This window comes from Poecilia mexicana, unplaced genomic scaffold (assembly GCF_051168715.1).
Source record: "Poecilia mexicana isolate PSO_F unplaced genomic scaffold, ASM5116871v1 scaffold_4, whole genome shotgun sequence".
Lineage (NCBI taxonomy): Eukaryota > Metazoa > Chordata > Actinopteri > Cyprinodontiformes > Poeciliidae > Poecilia > Poecilia mexicana.
In genome coordinates this window covers 24,603,357-24,630,340 of record NW_028263373.1, presented here as the reverse complement: position 1 = coordinate 24,630,340, position 26,984 = coordinate 24,603,357, and the positions used below count along the sequence as shown (strand labels likewise).

The following is a 26,984-nucleotide window of genomic DNA, read 5'->3' as shown; positions in this document are numbered from 1 at the left end:
AGCTCAACTTCAACACAATAGTCTTTACCAGTGTCCAATCAGATCATCTTTGAAGCAGAAATAAATATTTCAAAGCAGCCCCAGCATACCATGAGAAGTGACCTCGTCATCCACAGATGTTGTGGATGTAACTTGTGCGTCAGAGATCTCTAAAAGGAAAAAAAATAACTATGAATGGCATTAAAATCTATGCAGTTCATCAATTGAAATGTATGCCCCTATATAGATGTGTTATAAGAAAAAAATACCATAATGTAGTGGTGATGATGGGCCCAAATGCAGCAAGGCAGATACACCGACTAGATGTTGGCATTTTAATAGGAAAAGTGAACAAAAACTTATAAAAAAACACACACAGGGAGCCAGAGTAGAATGAAAAACAGATCACAGGGTACAAAAACCAGCAGGGTGAAACAGGGAAGTAGTGGGATAAATGGAAGGAATCATTAAGAAGGGATTAGAGAGAGGTGAATAAATACTGGGAGTATGAAAACTGGAACAATAGACCAGACTGATTGACTAACAGGTAGCAGAAGTGAGAGAGAGAGAGAGAGAGAGAGAGAGAGAGAGAGAGAGAACATGGGAACAGGGGAACTAAGAAAATGAATAAGAGTAATCTATAACTAGACACAAGGAATAAATAAACTAGAATCACTGAGAAAAGACTGAACAGTGAAATAGAAACAAGATGATGTAATCAATATAAGGAAGCAAGGAACACAATAACAATGGAACTGGGATGAAATAATCAATATCCCAAAACAACCACAACAGGGGTTATTTTGGGATATTACATTATCTCAAACCAGTCTTCCCTTTCTTCTCGGTCCTAAAAAAATGGCTTTTCTGTCCAAACAGAACCTGACCACTGAATATTTTCAACAATTGTAAGTAAACAACAGAGAAGGTTGTGGGTGCAAATCCCAGTTAATCTGCAATACTCAGACCAGCCTGTTAGGACACAACCATACCGCATTCAAGTCAACTTAAACCAGAGTCTACCTTCCTGTGATGCTGAGTTTAAACTTCAGCAACTTCTCTTCACCATTTCTACAGGTTTAAATGCATTGACTGACTGCCATGTTATTGCACAGGGGAACCTAACAGAACAGCATGGAGTGAATGTTACTACAATCGCCAACAGTGCACCAGAGTTCTTCAGCTAAAATCATGAACAGCGTAAGTTCAAAGAGTCCAGTTTCATCCACAGAGAATTTCAGCCGCTTTTGTAGGTGTACTTAAAAAAGTGAATTTTTTTCTCCAGAAGGTCTTTTAGCTCCAATTATTAACATCAAATTACAGCATGACAGTTTGAGCAGGTGTGCTCGTTCCAGGATCCCAGCTTTGTGCATCAAGGCTCTAATTCTTGTGCACCGAGTGGAACTGAGCCATTATTAACTAAATCTGTTTCTCTTATTATAATGAGGGCAATATGGCCACCAGAAAAAAGGAGAAAATGTGTAAAAGTGGAGAAAAATAATCAAGCCCAGCTCTATTCTGGAATTGGTTGAAAAGTACCAGAGCCCTTTGCAACTGGAAGAATTACTTCTTGAACTCAATATATTATTATAGCAACAGTGCACACGTGTAAAGTCAAATATGTTTTCATATTATTACTATTTTTTTTTACATCTGCTTTAGTCTCACCACTATTTTTACATCATATGTTACCTTTAAGTTTGTTTTGAACATCCAACACAATGTCCAGAGGGTAGAAAGGCAGCACAGGGTCACTGACCAGGCGCAGAATGGCTTCGGCTGTCATCTGCAGAAACAAAATAAAACAAGTCAAGTTAGTGTGCTTTATTCATTCATCATTTCATATTAGCAACAAAAATCAGTCATTTAAAATCCACAAGATCATTCCGGTCTACAGACCAAGGATCAACTCTTGGTCAAGCATGTTTTCTGTCTTGTGCATAGCCCAAAACATCCTGTCTTTCTGTAGTCCCCAGTTCACCCCCCAAGTCTGGAAACTGTTCTGTTCTGCAAAGCTCTAAACACCAAGGTCAGTCTGACTTCTGGTCTCCATCCACAAATAAAGACACATAAATTGAAAACTTGAATCCGCCTTACGCTGCCTCACCTCTAGTCCTTCCCACTGGAGTCAGTTCCTCTCCTGGGTAGAATATGCACATGATTCTCACATCTCCTCAGCCGTTTGAGGTCTCTAGGTTATCAGTCTCCTCTTTCCCCTCTGATGACTGAGAAGCCACACTCTTAGAATCTGTAAGTAACTTCAAATACCCAGGGAGACTTCTTCCTTGTTTTGTTGTGGCCTGTCACATTTGTCTGCTTAGTTCTGACCTTCAGTTCCTGTTCTGAGGGATTGCTGGATGGGTAATACTTCATCTCCACTAATCAGACCATGATTTCATGTATTGCCCTTCTAGACAAACCAGCTTCTTGTAAACTGAAAAACTGACATCTCCATCAGTGGTTCACATGTGTATAAACTTAAATCAGAAAATTCCTTGCAGGTGCTGAACTATTTCTACGAATGAAGAGTGGCAAAAATCTGAGACAAAAATGATCCCATATTACAAATGTGATCTCAGTCAGGCAAAACTCAGACAATTATCCCTGACAGTCCATGTTTGAGTTGATTTATCTAAATATTACTGCTTAATATGCCTCAGTCCTTGTTATAACCAGCCATATTATAATATGTCATATTTCCCTCCACTGCTGACCTATTGACTGCTGGGATTTGATCCATCACCCAACAACTCTAACAGAGCCAAATGGCAAGAGGAAATAGTCAAACCATTTTTGATTGATTCTGGCTTCTGTATGCCGATTGCTTATGGATGCCTAGTTAACATTTCAAAGCCGGCCAAAAATACTTTTCTCACATCCCTGAAAATGTCCAATGTTCCCAACAACTATGTCTAATGGCCTCTTATTGTATTTGTGCAAAAAGCCTTGTGTAAGTGAGTTTGTTCTAAAGTTGAAGGACTGTTAGGCGCTGTTCAGGTTTGTCACCGCTCTCAACCTGGAGTGTCGGCCAGAACACCACTCAGGCCAGGATTCAGCTCAGGACCAGTTTTGGATGAGGTGCAGCAGGAGTTTAATGAAGACACGAGGCAGGATCCTTTAACTGTTCTGTATTCCAAACTGTATCACAGATAATCCACTGAACATGGATGGGCATAAATGTGTCTACATGAAGGTGTGTGTGTGGTTTCTCATCAATGACGCACACTCTTAAGGAGAACACATATCTTGTGGTCTTTCCCACGTGTTAGCACAGCGGCTCGGTTACCCAAACTTCCCCACCAGATACCAGCAACGTTGGCTACGGCAAGGTGTTGACGTCATCACTGCCCTAACTACGGTATCCCTTAAGGGACAAAAGTAACGCTGAACAGAAAACACATAATACAAAGAGTAATACTCAACACCAAACTTAAACTATATATAAGGGTCTTTTGAACAGCCGCCCCCAAATGTGTACAATACATTTGCTCAAACAAAAGACTCTAGATAGGGCGACCTTGCGCCTGGGGGTCACTGTCCTCATCAGGTATGGCAGGGAGGATCACCAGCCGAGCCACAGGTCGAGTGTAAGTTCTGTCCTTAATCTTCACATCTGCTGACCTGATGTGTCCATCAGGACTGGGGTGAACCTTGACGATGTGACCCACGGGCCAGAGAGCCCTGGGCAGATGAGGATCCACAATCATGACAACCGTCCCTTCTCTGATGTCATCTGTAGAGGTTTGCCATTTCTGGCGGGTCTGAAGTCCAGGTAGATATAGACGAATAAACCGTGCCCAAAAATGGTCAGTGAGCACTTGGGCATGCCTCCACCGCCGACGGCTCAGAAGTTCATCTTTGGAGTAAACCACCTGTGGCAGTGAACCATCCCGCCGCCCCATAAGCAGACAGTTTGGTGTCACAGGATCCGGATCTCTTACATCGGATGAGACATAGCCCAGCGGCTTTGAGTTGAGGATCCCCTCTACTTCCACAAGTACTGTACGGAGGACCTCTTCTGTGACGGGCTGAGCTCCGACTGTAGCATATAGTGCTGTCTTCACAGAGCGGATTTCTCGCTCCCACACGCCTCCAAAGTGCGGAGCTGCAGGAGGATTGAAGTGGAACTGGATCTTGTGTGGAGCTAGTAGTTGCTGAAGTTCCAATGTCATGGCTGAAAACGCTTCCCTCAGCTCAGCATCACCTCCTCTAAAATTTGTGCCCTGGTCTGAATAAAGCTCAGCTGGTGTCCCTCTTCGCGAAATAAACCGACGCAGAGCCATCAAAAAGGAGTCTGTGTCAATGGAGGTCAGTACATCCAGATGCACGGCTCTAACAGTCATACATTTAAATATTATCCCCCATCTCTTTTCCAAACGGCGGCCTACTTTAACTTCAAAGGGACCGAAGCAGTCAGTTCCAGTGGAAAAGAAGGCTGGCTTGAAGAGGCGGAGTCGAGCTACAGGCAGGTCAGCCATTTTAGGGACAGTAGGGTCTCGCCCTCCATCTTTGGCAATCTGCGCAGGTCCTCTGGAAGCGCCGAATTGCTTCTCTGCCCTTCAGGATCCAATAATGGCGCCGCAGTTGTGCAAAAACTCGTTCTGGTCCGGGATGCCGTAGACAACGGTCACAGTCCTGAATGAGCAGCTTGGTCACTGGATGAGAGGGATCTAGAACCAGCGGGTGAAGGTTGCAGAAGGTTAGGTCTTCGGCGCGACGTAGACGGCCACCCACTCTTATAAGTTCTCCACTTTCATCCAGCTCTGGAGACAGTGTTAAAAGACGACTACTTCTTTGAACTGGTTTCCCTGCTGTCAGAAGGTGAAATTCATCCGGGAAACCCTCTTGTTGAGCCCTCTTAATGAGAAGCCTCTCTGCTTGACGGTAGTCCTCAGCAGTGGGACAAATGTCCTTTGCCGCCCCATGAAGCTCCTGTACTGTTGCATCCAGCAGCTCCTGCCAGGTATCATACTGACTCATGTAGGCTGGGGAGGCAGATGTCACGGCACAGAAGGTTGATCTGCGAAGCTCAGATACATCTGGGGAGACTTCAAGGGTATCAGTGGGGTCTTTCGGCCACTGATCTCTCGGTAGATGTAGGATGGGAGGACCGTGACTCCATCGGTTTGGTCTTGCTAACTCCTGCAGTGTTTTGCCACGTGTTATGTCATCAGCAGGATTTTGGGCAGATTCCACATAGCGCCAACTCTGCAGATGAGTCAACTCCTGGATTTCAGCAATGCGTGTGCCCACAAAGACTTTGAAGCGGCAGGATTCAGATCGCAGCCAGGTGAGCACCGTGGTAGAGTCTGTCCACATCACTGTCTTCTCAATATGCAGAGAGAGCTCACCCTCAATAAGCTTAGAAAGCTGAGCTCCCACAAGCGCTGCACATAGCTCCAGCCTTGGAATGGAGTGCAAACGTTTGGGAGCTACTCTGGAGCGAGCCATAACAAAGGATACATGTGCTTGATCATTCTCTCCCATCATTCTAAGATACGCCACCGCACCATAAGCCTGCTCTGACGCATCACAGAACACATGCAGCTCTCTTCCTTTCACCTCCCAGGCTACATCAGTGGGTAGGTATGGTCTGGGAAAACGGATTTCAGGAAGGAACTGCAGCTCCTGTTCCCAGATATCCCACTGTTGAAGAAGGTCAGGTGGCAGCTGGGGGTCGTCCCAGCCCCGATCCTTATCCCACAGACGTCTGACTAACATCTTAGCTCTGGTGGTGTATGGTAGTATGAACCCCAGTGGATCGTACTGACTGGCCAGTACTCTGTAGATGATGCGCATGGTAGGAGCCTCATACTGGACTGGACGGTGCTTATAGCCAAGCATGTCTGAAGCGAAGTGCCAGCTAAGGCCCAGGGTTGATTCTGGGCTCTCCGTCTTACTCTCTGCTAGCCAGAGCTCAGCACTGTCTGATCGATCTTCTTCTGGTAGGTGACTGATGGCACATGACTCGTTGCTGGCCCATTGCCTAAGGAGAAATCCAGCCGATGACAGTAGAGCTCTTAGTTGCTCCACTAGTTCTCTGGCCTCGGCAGCTGTTGGCACACTGTGGAGACAGTTATCCACATAAAAACATCTCTCTATGGAAGTCCTCACCTCTTCTCCTGGCCGACTGTGGTCTTTGGCATGGCGTTGCAGAGCAAATGTGGCACAACATGGGCTGCAGGTGGTGCCGAAGCGTAACACCTGCCACTCGTACACTGCAGGTGGTTCCTCATGTTGTAGGTTACGCCACAGGAAGCGCAGAAGGGGGCGATCTTCAGGTAGTAAGCGGACCTGGTGGAACATAGCCTTTATATCACCACTTACTGCCACGGCATGCTCACGGAACCTTAAAAGGACCCCGAGCAGAGAGGAACCGAGGGTGGGGCCAGGAAGGAGATAATTATTCAGGGTTTGACCTCGGTGCTGGTAGGAACAGTTGAATACTAGTCTATGCTTTCCATTGTGGCTGACGAGGTGGTGAGGAATATACCATGCTTCATCTCCTTTCTCCAGCTCTTTAGGTTCCACTCTCAGCACATATCCAGCCTTTATCAGTTTGTTTATCTCTGCCTTGTAAATCTCCGCTTTCTCTGGGTCTTTGTGAAGCCTTTTCTCCACTCCTCTCAGGCTCGGCATGACAGCCTCAGGTGTGGCCTGCAGGAGAGGCATGTCTTTGCATCGCAGCAGTGGGGTGGCATAGCGTAAAATGCCATCGACTTCCACTCGGGCTGTTTTAGCCTCTAGGAGGCCCAGAGCTTGATTATCTTGCTTGGAGCGTGTCACCATTTTATCACTCCTAAGAGGGATGATATCTGCTCTCCAGAGCTTCTCCACATGTCTCATTAACTCACTCACTTGAGGGGGAATGGAGGTGACTAAACACTGCTGTGATCTTTCAAATTGGTGTAGGACGCTGGAAGGACCTTGTAGTGTCCAACCTAACCTAGTGCGGACAGCAGCTGGACCTCCTGGTGGACCAAGTCGCACAGGTTCTGTAGGAGTAATGAGATGTGGGTGGTCGCTACCTATCAGGAGCAAAGGCTTTATCTTCTTAAAGGGCTGGATTGGCAAGCCAGTCAAGTGCTTGTATTTCTTCCTGAGTAAGTCAACAGGGTAAGTGTGATCTGCTAAGTCAATACGTTCAGTGGTGAAAGCATTATGGATGCGGTATTGAGTCCTCTGCCTGTTTCTGGGGGATACAGTGAAGGAAACACAGGATCCATTAAGTGTCTGAACATCCTGCCTGATGGTACGTAGAGGCAAAGACTCTGGTGTGCCCTGAAGTCCCAGTTTCTGAGCTGCTGAAGGCAGGAGCATACTTCTTTCTGACCCATCATCCAAGACTGCATAGGTTTCCAGAGTTCTGACACCATGACGAAGGAGAACAGGAACTACTTTCAACAGAACTCGGCTGCCCTCTGTTGGTCGATCGAGATACAACACCCCTGTTGGATTCTCACTTCTCTCTTGGCTGGGTGATGCTGGTAATGGCCCCTTTGATGGCCCTGTGTTGACATCATGAAGAACTTGTAAGTGTCGGCCCCGGCACAGGTTACAAGACTTCTTCAGGTTACACTGTGCAGCATGATGTGCACGTGCACAGCGCCAACATCTTTTGTTGGTCCTTATCCAATTTGCCAGCTGTTCCTTTGTCAGTTGACTTATGGCTGCACATTGACTCAAATGGTGCTCTTTAACGCCACAAAAGGCACAATAAGGGGGTGGCTTGGCTTTATTCAGTGAATTACTTGGTGGTTTAATGCTTTGAGATAAGCTGTCCGCACCATGGAGCACAGCAACTGACCGTTTCCCAAATCTTCCTTCTCCTTTCAGGCTGCTTGGTTTCTCTCTTAGTCCTCTGGCAGGTAGTTGGCCATCATAATCTTGACACCAAGACTCATATTTTAACCAGTCCGACAAATCAATAAGGGTGTGGTTACGTCCAGACTGCTTAAACATGCATCTGCGGAATTCCGCTCGCTGCTCAGGGGGTAACTTACTAAGCAGGCGAGCAACATGTGAGCCACAGTATAGCTCCACCTCTCCCTCAGGACCGAGCGTCTTCAGCATGCCAACCAGTGACTGGATCTGGAGAGAAAATTTCTCAAAGGCGACAACATCACCACGCCGGATGTCAGGTGAGTCCATCACAGCGGCAATCCTCCTCAGGGCCAGTTGGTGAGGCTGTCCAAACTTCTCATTTAAGGCCATCATGGTATCTGTAAATGGGGTTGGAGAGTGAAGGTAGGCTTCCGCTACCAATCTGGCATCCTCCAACTTTAGATGGTCCACTAAAACTTGATATTTGAAGAGCTCTGGACTGTCAGGTGGTAGTAAGTTCTCCAGAGCCATCTTGAGGTGGGCAAACTCACCAGGGTCTCTGTGAAATAGGTTAGGGATGGTTGGACGAGGACCATGATAGGCTGTATCTGAGCTGAAACTTTGATAGGGTGGCCCAGGATTTGGAGAGGTTGTTTGGGGGGCACGAGGAGTCTGCGGAAGAGGTGCTTGCTGAATTGGTTGCTGAGGGGGAGCAGCCTGAATGCTCATGGGCCTGTAATTGGTTGTGGAGCTAAATCTTGGAGTGGTAGCTGAAGGATGTGTTGATCCATACTGCAGTGGGTTTACTAGAGGAACCTGACTGCTGGTTTGATAGTTGTTCCTTGTCTGTTGATAACCTGAGGCCATTTGTGTTGCTGGTTGAGCTGATGACTGATTGCGTTTGGTTAGCAAAGCCTCACCTTTCAAAATCTGAAGCTCACTCATCATTTTGTCCAGGCGCTCCAGGACTGGTGTTTCCTCCTCATCCTCAGTCATCCAAGCTGGTGGTGGTGGCGGTGGCCACTCCTCATCCTCATTATTAACAGGTGGGTCAGAAGGCTGGAAGCATACTGCTCCTTTAAGCTGTTCCTGCTGAGCTTCATGGGCAACATTCATTATTTGTAACATGTCAGTCTGTATAGCTCTTAAATGTGCCAGGTCTGCTGAAATGCGCTGCTGTGACTGCTGAAGGAGGAACCTTTCATGCTGGAGCTCTTCTAACTCTGATCTTAGAGCCATAGCTTCATTCGAGGTGGGAGGTAAAGAACTGGGGGGGGTAGAATGTCTCCATATCCTTGCTGGCCTTTCATCAGGGACTAGCGATTGGGCTAATTGCTCCTCTTTGAACCGTAGCAGACTCCCTACTGCATAATGTGTTATAGGTTCGCTGAGAACCGATGCCTCAGCAGCTGTTGGGGAAGCATATGGCGAGGTGAGGGGGGTCTTCTCGGCCAGTCCCTCCTGTGTAGCCATCCTTCCTCTCTCCACTCTGTGTTGGTAAGAGTTGAGACCATTGAAATCAAGCTCGTAATCTTCATAACGTTGTGGGAGACGAATCTGGCGTTTAGGACGTGCACCACTTCTGAAGTCCTGATTTTCATCCATCTTTACTAGGGTAAGGCAGTGACTCCGGCTCGAAGGACCATTAATGTAAGTGAGTTTGTTCTAAAGTTGAAGGACTGTTAGGCGCTGTTCAGGTTTGTCACCGCTCTCAACCTGGAGTGTCGGCCAGAACACCACTCAGGCCAGGATTCAGCTCAGGACCAGTTTTGGATGAGGTGCAGCAGGAGTTTAATGAAGACACGAGGCAGGATCCTTTAACTGTTCTGTATTCCAAACTGTATCACAGATAATCCACTGAACATGGATGGGCATAAATGTGTCTACATGAAGGTGTGTGTGTGGTTTCTCATCAATGACGCACACTCTTAAGGAGAACACATATCTTGTGGTCTTTCCCACGTGTTAGCACAGCGGCTCGGTTACCCAAACTTCCCCACCAGATACCAGCAACGTTGGCTACGGCAAGGTGTTGACGTCATCACTGCCCTAACTACGGTATCCCTTAAGGGACAAAAGTAACGCTGAACAGAAAACACATAATACAAAGAGTAATACTCAACACCAAACTTAAACTATATATAAGGGTCTTTTGAACACCTTGTGATTCTTCTTCTGCCAAAATCATACACTAAATTCTTTCTGTGTAGAAGCATACAACTCAAAATGCAACGTGTAAAATTTAGTAACTTTCAATTTTATTTTCCGTTAACCCCCATAACTTCCAAAATAAAGAAAAATCCAAAGTTATGGCGTCCATCCGTCCGTCCGTCCGTCCGTCCGTCCGTCGCCTCTCTTTTCAAACACTTGAGAGCCTGGGGATATCTCTTTATGTTTACAAGCTGGCTGTTTCCTTCCTCTAGGATCTGCCATATTGTTATGTTTATACCAAAGCTGTAAAATCCAGCTGTAAAATTGCTGCAGAGCTTCTTTTATCCCTATTTGTTGGCTCTCCTCTGTCACAGACACAACACATATTCAGCCAGCAATATGCACTGGAAGCGGTATAACATCAAAATATACGTCCACTGTGATAACAAGAACAAGAGACATCATGTCCACTCTTACGCCTGCAGCTCTGTTTGTTTTACAGCCTCCCAGTTATCTGCCAGTGGATTCTGATTGGTGTTTATCAGGATGGAAACAAGCATCTAGATCATGTTAGGTCTAGTCTTTTGTCATTTTGACAGATTCAAGTTCAGTTGAAATTGTAAGAATCTGTGTAACATTAGTTTTTTTTTTATCAATAAAATGGCATCTGTGTTATAAGAGAAAATTGGGTTCTAGTGCAAGAAAACATTTACTTGTGGCAAATTGAAAATGGGACTCATTTTATTCAACAACAGCTTTCTTCATGTGTCTCTCGTATAAAAGGAGAAATTTGTTGAGTGCACAACTAATAGCTACCATACCGACATATTTTTCCACCTGAGCTATGCAGCTCCTCCAGAGCAACCACAGCGCTTATTTCAAGTGGTATGAACTTGAAGGCATTGATTACACAGTATTCTGATACCAAATGCATTCTTTTTCCTTGCCTTTCCACTGATAACGTTGAATTACTCATTGAATAATTTCAAACACAACCTCATGTGGAACTTTAACTGCCTGACCTCCATTTTTAGAGCCTGATAAATGGGGATAAAGAGATTTAAAAATACACCACTATCTCCACTACAGATCAGTTATACTGGCTTTCCTGCCTCTGTGATTTGTGGGTGCTCATTTATTCTGCTAACTGTAACCAGCTGCACCTATATAACTCTCGTTTGCAAGTATTTTGAAAAGAGCTTACAGTGTACAGATCTGCTCTGCACCCCTCTGCGCTGTTGTCACTGCCACCGAAATCAATCTGGTGGAGGGGTGGGGGGGATTATCGCATTGATTTGAAGCCAGTGAGTAATACTACTGCAGAAAGCATTCATCAAAAGCCTGTAATGTGGGGGGACAGAAAAGGCCGTTGATTTCTTATTTATGGCCTTATTTCTGGATCATCTCTTTCGAAGGCAGAGGCAAGGGAGGAGAGCAACGCAGAGACAGGAGATAATGACAGGAGAAGAAAAGCAGAACCGGGGCTGTGACAAAACAAAAAGCAGAAGAATGTCCAAGCTGAAGAAATGTGACAGTCGGTGGGGTGTGGAAATATAACAAACTAACCCCAACATCTATTCTAACACCAGCTGTTTTTGTCTCTTATTATTTCATCTGGAATGCACTTACCATCTGACATATAATGAATTGATGTGTCATTTGCAATGAAGGAAATTGGTTTTATCCATTTCTAAAAGCAGCTTTATAGGTGATAACCTGGTTTAACTGAATGGCATTGGAACAGGGTCACTGCAGAGTACTGCATGAGCGCCTTAGTAAGGCTTTGTCCTGCAAGGTCAGAAGCAAAAATCAAAATACACAAAAGGAGATGTGAATTTCTGTGAACACTTCTGGCTTATTTCGTGTTTCAAATTTTAAAAAGATTTTAAAGTCAGTAGCTGTTTCTCAGCACATCAATTAAAATGGCAGTATTATGTGTTTTTCAGGAAGTACTTTGCCATTTTCTAGCATAATCAAGTAAATGCTACATGTATTAAATATGACTTTAAATAAATTTGACTTTGTAATCGAAAACCTTGAAATCAGGCCTCTTGAAAAATTCTAGCTCACAACCTCTCTTCTATTAACCCTTTAACAATGTTTTCATCAGTGTTGCACTGAGAAGTATAGTGACCTCAGCAGTTGCACAGTTCCACCAGGTGGTTGTTAATTGCTGCTATCTAGTCTGATGGAGCTGAGTAGAGGAGTCACTAGGGAGGGCTGCTCTGTGAGGCAGAAGCTTGGAAACTGCAAGTTTACAAGTTTGAATGCAGCTCCTGGATTGAAAAAGTCAACCACTAGCACCTCAATAGTGGCCACTTTCAAAAATGTCAGTGAAAAAAAACTCCATGGATGATTTAGAGTTTTTTTTTTCACAAAAAAAAATCTGTGAATAGGTGAATTCATTAACACTGAACCACAAGTAGGTGGTAATGTATACTTTGACATGTTATTTTCTGTCTGCGTGTGTGATGAAGAATCCAGAAGCATGCAAAGAGGAAGGAAAACAAGTGAACACAAGGAGACAAGCAGCAAACAACAGAAACACAGGCATGGAGACTCCACCGAGGAGTGGAAGAACTGGGTGATTACTGGAAATGGGATCAGGGACGACTTATTTTGGACAAACAGCTGACAGCAAATAGAGAGTCAAAATGAGACAATGTGGGACAAGTTTCCCTGTTAAATGAAGAGCTTAGTGTTTGTTGGTTGGACGGACAAGGACAGAGATGACCTGTCAGAGCAATCTGACTTTATGTCATTAATGAAGAATGTACATGAATAACATCCTATAAACTATATTAGATGACCTGCTAGTTAATACAAAGCTTTCTATTGATCACATTATGGTAATTCATTCATTATTTTGATCTTAGAGGAAGAACAGCTGCAGTATGGATACATGGTAGAAGTGGACACCACTGACCACCACTGATGAATCTTGACAGGCTGTCTGTGGTGTATCTGGGCTAATGTGTCATTTGAAGTGGACAGATTACACAAAGCAACTGATGTAGGCTGACTGGAGGAAATCACTGAAGAAAACGAACACAGAGATCAGGGGACAATAATCCCTCAACATGAACTCAAGAATCCACAAAACCAAGACAGAATCTAAAAGATAAAGTGTCTGAAGTGACACTGTTATCACCACCTACTGTATGCATATTATATAAATACACACCCACGCACACACGCGCACACGCGCACACACACACACACACACACACACACACACACACACACACACACACACACACACACAAGAACTGTAGTCATTTAACATTTAGAAGGTACTGGATGTGTGGAGTAACAGGCTATTTGGTTAAAGTTAGTACAGGTCTCTAAATCTCTTCACATAACAGTTTCTTCATTGTTTTTCTATCCAAAAACCCTTTATGGCGTTAAATTATTGACTAAATAGACATATGAGCTCAACAACAAAGATGTTTGTTTTTAATCTGTTCTTTAGATTTTTCAACCATCAGATTGGTGGAAAGTTTCTTTCTAGCCTTTCAGCTTTCAGAGTTTCAGTTTCATTCATGGCCTGTAGACGCTGACATTAGCATTGGGGACGTCTGTGCTGACGCTACATGTTTAGCATTGAGATGATATTTGAGGCTTGAAAAGCTTTGCTGATAGGCTAACTCCTTCTAGCACAACTGTATCACAACAGTAGTGTTTTCAGTCTGTTTGTGTTTAAAGCAGAAATTAACCCCCAGTGGACAATTTAGAGTTTTGTGAAACAAAACTCTAAATTGTTATCATCCACCCATAAATCTGATTTATGGGCGTACCATATAAAGGTTCTAGTTTGGGACTTTATTTATTTATTTATTTTTTACAAAAAAATCTTATTCACATTTTTAATATGTTAAAGGTTATGTTATTAATTAATCAAAAGTGTTGTGTTAGCGTTCTGGCCCTAGTTAATACTTAAAATACTGGCTTGGCAGCTAAGGCAATAATGATATTTTAATCTGTTGGCAACAAACTAAACATTTTTTTTCTCTAAATCTTTTCTGTTGCAACTGTTGAAGGTTCATATTTTGTTTCAAACAGGAAGATGATCATTTAGAAAGTCATAAAGGAGCAACTCTTAGAAGGCCTCTCAGTTCATTCCTCTTCAGCAGACACGCTCATGTCTCCTTCAGCTCCGTCGTTGACATCATTGCCTCTGTTTTGATATTGCCGCCAGCAAACCTCTACTGGCTCAGCAGGCCATGAAAAACTGTATAAAACAGTCCGATTCTATTTCTTTTTCTTTATACTTCTACTCAAAATGCCAAGCTAACAGGAACTATTTGAGACAAACTGAAATTGAAAAATGACATCTACCTTTCAAGGGAGCTGACAGTTGTTTGGGGGCATACTTGAATCTAATGTCAGGGCAATTGGGAAGCAAAACCACCACAATAAAACCCATTTGATTGTTATATATGAGCTCTTAAGAAAGTGGTATTTATTTAAATGACAGAAATGCAAAATGAGGCTTATTTTTCAACAGAGCAGTGATCTACTTGAACACCATTAACTCTGGCTTTCACCGGTTTGACCTGTTAAAATTCAGCAAACTGTCAAAGAATCCAGTCAGCCAGTCCACAAGTTCCTCCAGATACCAGTTTAAGACAGTCTGATGAAATCTTGGAAAGGCAGGCCAACTCTGACACACCATTGATGTCCAAAGAATCTACTGCCGATGAGTTTGATTTAGGTACTCAGGAAACTGCCAGAAATGTTTTCTCACTTCTACCGTTTGTACCTCTCAGGTTGGACACCATGATCACCTGACTCACAGTGTGATGTTCCTCCTTTCTGCTGCCCAAACAGCTCTGACCCGCAGAGATCTTTTGGGCTGAGATTGGGGAAATTCAAATGAAGACCTCAAAGTCTTTGTCGTCATCACAAAACCATCCCAGGATGATATATTTTTATTTGTGGCAGGGTCCATAACCCTGCCAAATATTGACCATTAAAAATTAAACCCAAGATTATTCACACCCCTGGAAGGCTTACGTTTTAAGAATCTTTTAATTCAGCCCCATCAGTAACTTTCCTCTGATGGATGTCTAATCCAGGACATCCATACTCTAAATTTCCCCAAGATCAATGGACATCTGGACATCTAGATGTCTTAAATTCAGATGGGAGAAACTCGACTGCTTGTGGTCCATAATAAAATAGCAAATAGTAATTGGTACATAACCTGTACTTGTATAGCGCTTTGATGAGTCCCTTGGACTCGAAAGCGCTTCATACTACATTCACCAATTCACACACACATTTATACACTGATGGTGGCAAGCTACTGGATAGTAGCCACAACTGCCCTGGGCAGACTGACAGAGGCGAGGCTGCCAGGCCCTGACACCACCGGCCCATCTGACCACCACCAGCAGGGGTCTGTGTTTTGCCTCTTTTTTAATTTTTACCGACATTATTTGGATATATTTATTTCTTCTTTTTTTTTGCATTGTTCTACTGTCTGGTTCAAGGAGGGAGAAAATCTTAATTAAATTAAATTCAGGTTGTTTATGCTGCAAAGTCTTTCTTCCGACTGGGAGTAATGGAAGGACGGAGAGGGGGCATACTTTGTATTTTCCAGGCACACAGTGTCATTTTATAGCACAACAAGTATCTATGTTATCTTCAGTTTTTCATAAAAAATGCTGTATCAAATATACAAGAAGAATATATGTAGAAGAAATTTGACTTTGCAATTTGATGACCTGGAGCTCATCACGAAAGGACTAGTGAAAATACCAGTGAAAAGCTGGAGCAATTATCACATTTTTTTTTAATTGGTACTTCTTTTAGATTGTTGCATTATCCTTTTAGAGATATCTGAGTCAGAAACAAACATCTTGCTTGAATAAAAAGCAATTCTACATCAGCCAGGGATATGAATAATTTTGGGCTTAACAAGTATTTACTTCCCCTGTTAGTGGTCAAAGAGTTATGACTGACTAAAAATGTAAAAACGATAAACACGGCTGACCAGACAACACACTGGATGGTTGCTGCTTCCACCAGCAGAGGGCTCTGCTGCGACGTCCTGCCTCAACTTCCTCTCCCCTCTCCATCTCACTCTCACTCTCACACGCACACGCACACGCGCACGCGCACGCGCACGCGCACGCACACACGCACACACGCACACACACACACACACACACACACACACACACACACACACACACACACACACACTAAGGCTGCACTGTATCCTCAGTGATGCACAAGCACCACAGCCTCTCAGCCAACTCCTGTCCTATCCAGATTGGTAGCATCATTTACGAGGCTACTTTACATACTGTAAATAAATTCATGTCGACATCTAGAGTGGCAGCGCTGCCTTCCGAGCAGCGCCGCACACCCTCACCCACACATCCCCACAGGCACATGTACACAGATGAAGCTGGTGAGAAAATGAAATGATGAGGGTCAGATGGGTGGATGGAGTAGGCAGAATGGGTTGCGAGGATCATTTTCTCCTTTTCGTTCAGTGAAGTGGTAATTCTGTCCAGGTCTGCGATCTCGCTCGCTCGCTTGCCTGTTTTTTTCCCTCAGGGCTCGTGGAGAGATGGAGAGATTCTGGTCTCATTCAGAATGCCTGGGCAAAAATAGGCCTCATGAATAAACCATAAACTAAGTAGTTAAGTTATGTAACAACAGCGCGTGGATAGATGCGGCATGGTAAAGTACAGTAGGAGGAATGATATTTAACTTCTAGGTTGACGCTGTGCTCCAGTACATAAACAAACATCACAGCGTTCATGTAGCGCCTCTGATCATATAAAGTCAGTCTGCAAGTAATATTCCCTGCCTCTGCAGCCAATGAGGTGAGCAGAGGGCAAAGACGAGATTTTCATGATGCATAGGAAACTTTGAAGGCTGCGAGACAAAAATGTACCGCTTGAGAAAACACACAGAACAGCCAGGACTGCTAACCCAGAGAGTGAAGGAACCGTCTAAAGAACTCAAAGGACAAATCCCATTTCACCCCCTGCTTTGCAGCCTCACCCAACACTCTGCATTCAATTCTAGGAGTTTTGGAGTATAGATTCTTTTAGAAACCTAGTGGGAAGATAAAGGTTAGCACCAACTCGTCCTTCAAACTGAGATTTAACCAAAGACATGTTTGTAAGCAAAAAGGGAAGAGGTTTGCAAACATCATAACAAGGGATACTCTGACCAGGTTTTTTTGCTGCCGATTCTGATATGATCATCCATGAGGCCGATGTCTGCTGATCGCTGATCACTGCTGATTGCCTGGAATGGCTGTTCAGTTTTTGCTTTAGGTATAAATGATGCTACGTCTGGGGTGGGCAACTCCAGGGCTCGAGGGCTGGTCTCCTGCAACTTTTAGATGCGTTTCTACTTCAACACACCTGAGTCAAATAATGAGGTCATTAGCAGGACTCTGGAGAACCTGACTGCACTTAGGAGGTGATTCAGCTGTTGGATTCAAGTGTGTTGGACCAGGGAGACATCTAAGAGTTGCAGGACACCGGCCCTCCAGGACCAGGATTGCTCACCCCTGTCTACATTATCTGGCAAAATGGAAAAATTATCTGGCAATAAATTCACATAAATTAGACATAATAGACATATTTTAATACATATCTAAAATCTTTTTTGCTTAGTTACATGCTGCAGCTTTAAGCAGATGTTCGGTGAGAGAGTTCACTGTCTGGTGGAGGTTGAGCGGCTCTACGTCTGTGAAATATTACTACCAGTAGCGCATAGTGGTGGTCCAAGAGCAAGAGGAGATCCCAGTGTCTTCCACCGCCAGCTCCAAGACTGGAATTATTTTTTGGGTTATTTGTTTAGCTTTCTGACCGTGATGCTAATCAGGGGGAGTGTTGGTAGTTGTGCACTGCTTTACCTGCTGTCTCACTGCTCTGGATGTCCTTTTTTTTCTGCGTTGAGCCTCGATGTAGACAAACTCCGTCAAGTGCTTGTTTTTTAAATGCCATATTATATTCGTTGTGTTGATGCATTTTGACGTGCTTCACCTCCGAGGTCATTTTCCGCCGCAACACGCAAACGTCCCCATTCACTCTCAGAGCGTTATAGTTCCACACACATAATCTGTTGCCACGCACTTGAACTGTTGCGCGTTCACACTGCGCTTGCTCTGTTCACAAGTGAGGCAGGCAGCCTGCGAAATGAGATAAATGTGATCAGTTTCAGTGATCAGCGATCACTGATCATACTCTTTTTCAGGTGAGGTGCGCCGATCGGCGCATCACTAATCACGACTCTTTCCACTGGGGCCTTACTCAACGTGGCTCAACTCTATGAAGCTGTAAAGGTTTTCCATGGCCTACATCGATGGGGTTGGGACTGAACCCTGCTTGGCTAGGGAGGGCAGTCAATGACTGCATCCAACACTCTCCTGTACAACTCCAGTGTTTTTTTTCTTGAATGTTACAAAAAGCCATAGACTGAGCAGAATGTTCAACATAGCTTCCAAATCAGAAGGTGAGCATAGACACGTTTTGTACAAAACCTCCTGAGGCAGCTTACCTGAAAAAGTCAAGGTATGCTGAAAACAGACAAAACTACAAAGACAGGAAATGGAGAGAGGACAAACTGACTAGCAACCATGATGTTCTATCTGTTTCTCTCCTGGAAAGCCACTCATCCATACAGATCAGCAATCAATCATATAATCAGATTGACAATAATCAATCAAAAACTGCTCTATGAAAAGATTCCACCAGCAGTTATCTGTGATGAGTTTTATCACCTAAGTGCATGCCGACTAAGCCTTTGTAACTGTTGCAATGCTGGATTTGACCTAACTTTGTAACTTAGCAACACTAATTTAGTACCTGAGAGGTATACAGGCGAAGGTCATTGTCTCCAGACCCCTTGGTTTTAACAGCCGATTGCTTACAGACATTTGGAGAGTATTTAACTAAATGACACTTGCTACAGCTGAGAGTTTGAGCAAGAAAATGTGCTGTAACAGAAGAACGTTGAGGTTGTGTTTACATTGTTCATTTATTTTAGTCACTTTATATTTTATTCTTTTGCCCTGTTTAACATGTTAGTTCTGATATTTCCTGCAAACTGTCACTAAGTAAATTTAAAACACTGTTAACCTGTAGTGGGTGAAACAGAACATCACAGTTCCAGCTGCAAGCAGCTACAAAACCGATTAACACTAATATCCAGATGCTTGTTGTGTGATTTTTACTCACTGTGTATTTCCAAGTACTATAACTACTAATCACATAATCAGCCTCATTTCCCAATCTCTCTAAGCTATATGATTTTAGAAATGATCAGTAAAACAGTTGTTAGCAAATCTGAAACTTAAACAATTAAGTCGTGCAGAGCATTCTTATTGTTCTGTTCCATTCTCATGAAATCAAGCAGAGTGGAGGAATTTGGCAGCTCCCAGTTCCAAACCCTACCACACCTTAGGTCCTGTGAAATCGATAATTTAAAACATCTGACCAATTGAGGGTTACTGCAAACAGGAATCTAACTAGAGAACAACAGAGGCATTTTGCACAAGTTGTCTTCTCCACATACTCTTCCTTTAGACATACGGCTACCTTACCAAGAGCAACTCAAAGACACCAGGAATAACATCTCTGGGTGTTAGAGCATAAATATTCAGAAAATATGCAACATATTATTAGATTTTGTGGGGAGTCAACAGAACTGGCCTCTGCTCATTCAGGGCCTGAGGGACTCTTAAAGTTAGCTACCACTGAGTAAACTTGGTTGGTATGAAGTTTAGCTCTCTGTGAAAAGAAAACATGAGGTGGGACTCAGATCGCATAATTTCAGTCTTCCATATTTCACTGCTAACATGTAATGTTGGTATGAGGAAGTGGAGATGCATCTTTACATTTAAAAGACAGGCATCGCAGTGACAAAAAGGTCAACCCAGACAACCAGAGAGATGAGAATACAACATGGTGAGCTGGAGCTGAGCACAAACTCCGCTGGTGGCTCCACAGCTCTGGAGAAAATGAGCTCTCTGCCGCCTCAGGGGCAACAGCATATAACTATTCTGTGCCAGACAAGAGCTTTTTGATCAACAGCCACAGTTCAGCGTTTAAGTGTGTTAGCAACTTTATATGAAAATTGGTAATTAGATGTGTCAGTAAGAAGTTGTCTGGGTACTGCAGAAATAAAGATAAGGACTTTATACTGCTGACAGAATGCAGCTCCTGCTATCCTCAAACAACCTTGAAATGTAAACATTTTCTATTTTTGGATTGTATAACATGTTATTGAAAAGGTTTATCTGTTTTTTCTTTACAGCAAAAGAGTGGCTTTTAAAAAGCTTTTAAAATGAATCACCAGAAATAACATTGCATAAAGCAACAATGGAAAATAAGATGAGCTTTAAATTAATTTGTCTTGAAGTCAAACTGACTTTAGATGAAGAAGGTTTTCTTCATGTCTTCAGATTGTCAAATAAAAGTTTACCAACATAATCTCATCTCTATCCAGACCAATCCATTGTTTCTCACAGAACCTATGTAACTGAGCAAGGTCTGTTGACTACAAACTTTCAATGGGATTATGATCAGGGTTTCGTGATCTCCAAAATAAAACATTGGATTTGTCCTTCAGAAGTAATCAGAGGCATGCTTAGGGTTAATGTCCATCTGGAAGACCCATTTGTAACCAAGTTTTACTTTTCTCATTGACGTCTCCAGATGCTGCTTCCATATTTTTACATAATGTTTTTATGTTCGATCAATGTCACCAGCTTGGTTTTTTCAACCAAAGGTTATCATGTTCACAATTTTCTCATTGTTCACATCAACTACATAACACCTTAAATGATTAGCTTATCCCTGCTCCCCCTCCCCCACTGCTGCTGCTCTTACAGTTTGTATACCTTTGCTTGTGCATGCTTTGTCTGCTGCATGTTCACTCTCAACATTCTCACAGATGTGCTCACAGACCAACTTAACATTAGTGGAGGAACTTTATGTTGCTTGCATGAATGAAATGTGTCACTATGGGATACAGCCCTCTGGCATCTTCCTCAGAAGTGTTTATCTCTTCTGTGGCGATCCTGATTGGCTGGTGATGGCGATGCACTGAGTGCCACAGTGCAGTTCTTCTCGCTTTCACCCCAGTATGAAGGGTTGTCTGGTGAGACATGTCACTCACCAGTACTTGTGTAACTGCAGTTACAGAAGTAACCTAAATTTCTCATTCGTAGCATTCGTTTCAATGTCTCACTGTGGGATATGGAGACTATCGTATTGCCAGACAGCTTATCTCTAGCAATCCCCAGCACTTATCTGTGATTGCCCCATTCCAGCAAGTACCCAGAGTTTAAAACAGCTGAGGCCACACTTGAAATGAGAAGTCCAACTTCTAAAATAGAGCAAAAGTGAGTGGTGAAGAAAAACTCGTCACTTCACATATGCCTTGAATAGATACCCCTTTAAAAAGGGTCCAGGATGCAGCCAGGCCATGGGTGGAGTAGGCATGTGGGCCTACAGCTCCCTGAAAGACCTGGCTTCTATAGAACAGTCCAATCGCTCCCACAACCCAGTGGGAGAGACGTTGCTTGGTGATGGGCTTCCCTCTGGAAGATTTTGTCCAGGACACAAAGAGCTGATCGTTTCTCTGGAAGCTACTAGTCCTGTCCAGATACGCCTAGTTTGACAAAGCTTGTTCCGCTGCTGTCCTCTGGTGAAGAAAAAGGTGGTGGAGAAAAGGTTATGAGAATAATTACAGAGAATGAACCCTCCACCTTAGGCAAAAGCTGGGTTGGTGATGCAGCAGGACCCTGACATCCTCAGGACCAAACTTGGTCCAGGAGGGGTTCACAGCATGAACATCACTAACATGTTCAGCAGATACCAACAACAACAATCTCTTGAAGAACAGATGTTTTTGGTCGGCCTCTTCCAAAATCTCCCCAACAGGACATTGAAAAGACAAGTGTCCACTCTTCAAACACCTTCCACTTACAGTCATACAGGGACCTAGCAGATTTGGCCGCAGCACTCTGAATGGTGTTCATCACATTCTGAGGGAACCCTGCTGTGTCTACATTATAAAGCTCACAGGCCAGGACCATAGTTTTAGGTGCTCTGGGTATGGGTGAAACGCTGTTCCCTCTACCTCCGTCAATTGCTCCAAACTACAGGCAGACAGTTCTAAAACAGTGAAGAATATTGACATTGGATAATATTCTCCTGGAGTAATCAATCTCGATGGGCAAAATCCCAGACAGAGTACTAAAGGAATGTGAGAACTGAGTAAAATTCAGTAAGCAGGCTAATATTTTCACAAAACTGTATGTTTAAAGAATTAGTCTAAATACTCCAGAATGTAGACATGGTTATATACAGCCAGACTCATTCCAAAAACATAAAAGAACCATGAAAAGAATCTACAAAGCAGATGCTAACATTAGCTTCATAAGCTACTAATGGCTAGTTGCTATTTTCTCACTAAAAAGCTAAAAACAGTCACAAGTTTAAAAGAGGTGGGTGTTTCTTCCATAGTTATGTATCAGCTCAATAACTGCTTCCTTTTGTATTTCAAAATAAGAATTTGAAACATAAATAGGTCAGATTTTCTTCAAACTTAAAGAACTTTTTCCACAGGAAAAACAAGTGGTAGCCACTGGTGTTGATAGAAAATCTTAGCCTGCACTTGTGACCACTGCCAGGAGCAATATTTACAGACACACAACACACTGAGCTGCTTTCCCAAAAATATCTCTGCCTTGCTTCAATAAGCTTGAGCTTTAATAACAGATGGTCCCATCTGCTGTATTTGTATCCAGACACACTTCATGTGTTCTTGTGGCTCTACTTAAAAAAAATGTTCTGTCAGAGAAAAGCACTTCCAAGCATAAATAAGCACTGCAGTTAGGCTGCACCTTTTAGAACCACAAAGACGAAGAAGAAATAATGAGAACATTTTTATTTTCAGGTTTTCATAGATAATCACTATAATCTTTATGTTATGATATTGGACAAAAACACCCCAAAACTTTAATAATAGAAGGTAGATTTCTGTGCAGTTCTTAATGTTTTATTTTGCCACTGAATTCCATGAAGAAAAGGGGAAAAAAAAGGAAAGAAAAAAATGACAACAGCTCCACAGCTTCCATTCAGACTCAGCCCATGAGCTGCAGGACAATTTAGGGATGTACCAGAGAGTGATTTTGCTTCATCTTGGATTTTTTTTCCCCCCATCAGCTCGAGGCCTTGTTAGATCATAGAGCGTGACATATTAGATAGAAGTGAAGGAGAGCCACCACACATGTTGCTAATGAATTCACACTTTGGTGACCATAAATGCTGGCGCCTGCTGTCTCTGCCTGGCACTGCATGACATATGTAGCCTGGAAGATTGATACTGCAATGGCAGCATGCAGCCATGTTCCTTACAAAGGCAGATGGTTGTATGTCTGTGTGTGTGGATGTGAGCATGTGTGTGTGGTTGTAAATGTTTTAAGCTTCAGGAAGAGTTCTTCTAAATTACAGTGGACCCCTGGTATTTGCTGGAGTTAGGGATCATAACTGTATGAGAAAAGCTAAAATCTTACTTTCAAGTAATACGTTACTGTAATCTGATTACTTTTTTCAAATAATAAGAGATTGCAATTGCAAAAACGTCATTAAAAAAAAGCACATTACTTCCCCTCATACAGACTATGTTACGAAACCGTGATTTTGTTTGTGAGCATCTGATAATCATGTACGAGCGTGTGAGGTCATGGTAACAGGCAGGGGTGGAGCAGCTGGACCGTTCAGCGTTAGGCTTGGTAGAGCTGACATTAGTTTGACCCAGTGACCAAACCATTAGCGTCCGCTCTACTCTGTGCTTGGGAAGAAAACTTATCTCCAGTAAAAAAAACTCCACTTCAAATCTGAGCAAGCAGTAAGCTGGGAAAAGCCCTGGAGCTCCCCCACGGCGCCACTGACTTCACTGCTGCAGCTAACATCTAATTCCACAAGGAAAACCTCTGACAGCCTCCTGCTAAACAGACGAAAGCAGATTTTGTAAACTCATTATTGCTCCTCTCTCCACTTCACCAACTGTTAACATATGTAAATGCTATTAATTCAGAAATAAATGCTAAATGGTTGACTGTAGTTAGAACCTGCTTTGTGCTGCTTTCAGTTCCAGGCTCAGAGACTGCTGTGTGCGCACATTTCATCAGGTTATAGTACAACCTGAGCTTCGTTGTTTTTAGGGTTCTCAGTAACGAAAAAAAAAGTTGCTTTTGCTCCTTTGCTTTAAACTTTACTTTGCAACAATGAAACCCCTGATGCACTCACAGAAGCATGGAACTGCAAAAAAGTTTTAATAGTTGCAGCCAGATATTGATAATTTTAGAATTGCACACCAAAGCTGAAAGCTTAAATAAACACATGAATAATTAATTGTTGCAACACATTTCCTTTTCATTCAGGGGGAACACTTAAGAGTTGCTATGGTGTTTTTGCCAGATAAATATCCCACGTGGCCACCGTTGCTGCCGTTGGCATTAGACATTCAGAAAATTCTGATCTAAATATAGCCACAGTCAAAACAAATACCTTCATGTTCAATGGTAACGAACGTTTTTTCGTTTGGTGCTCTGTATTCTTGCTCATTATGGAACCACAACTTTACTTCACTTAAGAACCTTTGATTAGGAAACCAAGAACAGGAAGTAATGAAGGGTTAGTGTGTGCACGCGCGTGTGTGTTGTACTTTAAACTGGTTATGGTAAAGTGTATTTTCACAACATCAGGATAAGATTAGTGTTGCTGTCTTCATTTGCGTCAGTGATTGTGTGATGTAAGTAGTAGTTTTGTAGCTGTGGAGTTCCATTCGCTGGCAGTGTGAACAAGTGAAGTAAATTGCACTCATCATTTATATATTAAACAGGGAAGGAGCAGCAGACAGTAACAAATGCTTTCATGCATCTTCAGCGTTTTAGCATTTGTGTTAAGGTGTTTGTTTTGTGGCACACAACACCCTACTCATGCTTCATACCCAGCCTGCACCACTCTTACATCAGTAACACTTTAACCCAGTTCCATTTACCTCGCTCTTTGGTTACCGTGGTAACTCCCTGAGTGTTGTAATACAACTCAATTTTTTTTTACACAGAAAAAAAAAATCAATACAATTACAAAGAATAACAGTTTTTGAAGACCTGATTAAATAAAACATGAAGGAATTGCAGAAAAAAACTAATATTTTTCTTTTTCATATGGTAGAAAAAAGATAAAAACACATTTTAGTTCTACATCTTAAGTATCAGGACATAAAATAAATGATGAGTAAAAAAAGAAAATCCTCCCACCAAATTGTGAACACTAACCTGCAAAGAGTGGCAGGGTGGTAGTACTCAAAATGTATTTTTTTAACTGCTTCTGCTTTCTGTTTGCCTTGTTTTGCATAAGGTCAGGTTAAATTAATTCAAACACTGGATATTATTTTTACTTAGTCATTTTTTTATGCAGATGTGTGTTGGTTTTGAACTTTTATGCTTAACATCTGACATGTGGGGAACAGAATGAACATTTTATAAAGAAAACAACAACAACAAAAAACACATTCTAAAGTTCAAAGTACATTTATGCAAACATAAAGTCTGTTTGGTCCACTGGAGCCCTCTCAGGTCCAAGTTGGATCGTCTTTGTGAAGTTTTCTAAAGTTTAAAGTAACAAAAGTGACACCAAAATCCAGAGTTTGTTTTTTTGTTTTCTCTTCTGTGTTTTGTGGAATACCCTAAAACACTGTATTCCACATCTTCTAATAAATGATTTGACCAGGCTCCTCCCACTGCAGCCAGGTTTTCTTTCAACTTCACAACTGTATACCATTTTGTGTTATTCTTCCACATTAAATTCCAATGAAATATATTCATGTTTGTGGTTGTAATATTATGAAAAGTAAAAGTTAAAGGAGTATGAATACTTTTGCAAGCCACTGTATTTTGACAATGAAGGTCACATGTGTCACATGAAAATGATATTTCTACCAGTTTAGGTTGAGCCCTTGGAGCAGGTGGTGAATATCTGCTCTGTCCTCCAGTAAAGTGTTCAGACTTGAAGCCCAATTCAGTTTTCAACTCAGCTGATTCCATAATACTTTTCTATTGCATAATCACAAGAGAAAATGTGATTATGAGATCAGAACATTATTCCATTATTGCACAATGGAAGGTTATTTTCTTTTAGAACATATCAACAAATTCAACATTCTGTGATGACCTTCTTGGATGCCCTTGAGAGAGCATGTTATGAAGTATTTATAAGTGTTTATTCCCATGGAAACGTTCTCATTTTGTCCTTTACAAACATGAGCTTCAATGTTTTTTAATAAGGGTTTCATGTGTCTAGCACAAAGTAGTGGATAATTGTGAACCTGAAGGAAAATGGTCACTTTATTTTCAAAATTTATTGGGTAAAACTCTGGAACATGTCAGCAGAGATGGGCAAAGCAGCTGAAAACTAAAAGAAGCACTTTTGCAAGTAGAACTAAAACAGTTATCAAAAATGGCTCAAGTCAGAGTAAAAGAGTATTTGAAAAATAGATTTCACTGAATCTGAAAAGTCAGAAACAGTCAGAAACATAGAGGAATGCAGCACCCTTGAAATTGGAATTTTGGGACAAAACCACAGAAACTTCAACTGATCCAGCAGATCGAAACAAAAACAAGTGATGGTGAAAAAGAATGTAAGTGAACTGCCAAAGATTTTTAACAGAATTGAAGAGCAAGCTGACACGACCTGTTCTCCTGCAGAGCTGTCATAACCCTGCAGAGCAGGTTCACTGCACCAGCATTTATATGAGCCTTCTACCAGGGATCATTTTTGGTGAATTCTGAACCAACATACGCCTCAAATATAAAATCCACACAGCTTGCTCAACTCGCGCACACACAGTGCAAACCTGCAAAAGCCCGACTGAACTCAGTTTTTACCCAGAATGCCCTGAGCTTTAGCCTGTTTTATTTTAAGGTCTCCGGTCCACTGGGCATAAACTCATCACACCAGAGTTCATGTCAGTTAGACAGA

At 42.6% G+C, this 26,984-nt stretch overlaps 1 protein-coding gene across 1 annotated transcript in view; it reads right to left on the bottom strand.

Annotated features, from left to right (window-relative positions):
• naaladl2 (N-acetylated alpha-linked acidic dipeptidase like 2) overlaps positions 1–26,984 on the bottom strand; it is a 358,608-nt gene that overhangs the window by 31,000 nt on the left and 300,624 nt on the right. The window contains exon 15 of the mRNA XM_088005108.1: positions 1,672–1,765. Coding sequence (XP_087861234.1) covers positions 1,672–1,765 — 94 coding nt within the window. The remainder of the gene's footprint in view (positions 1–1,671; positions 1,766–26,984) is intronic.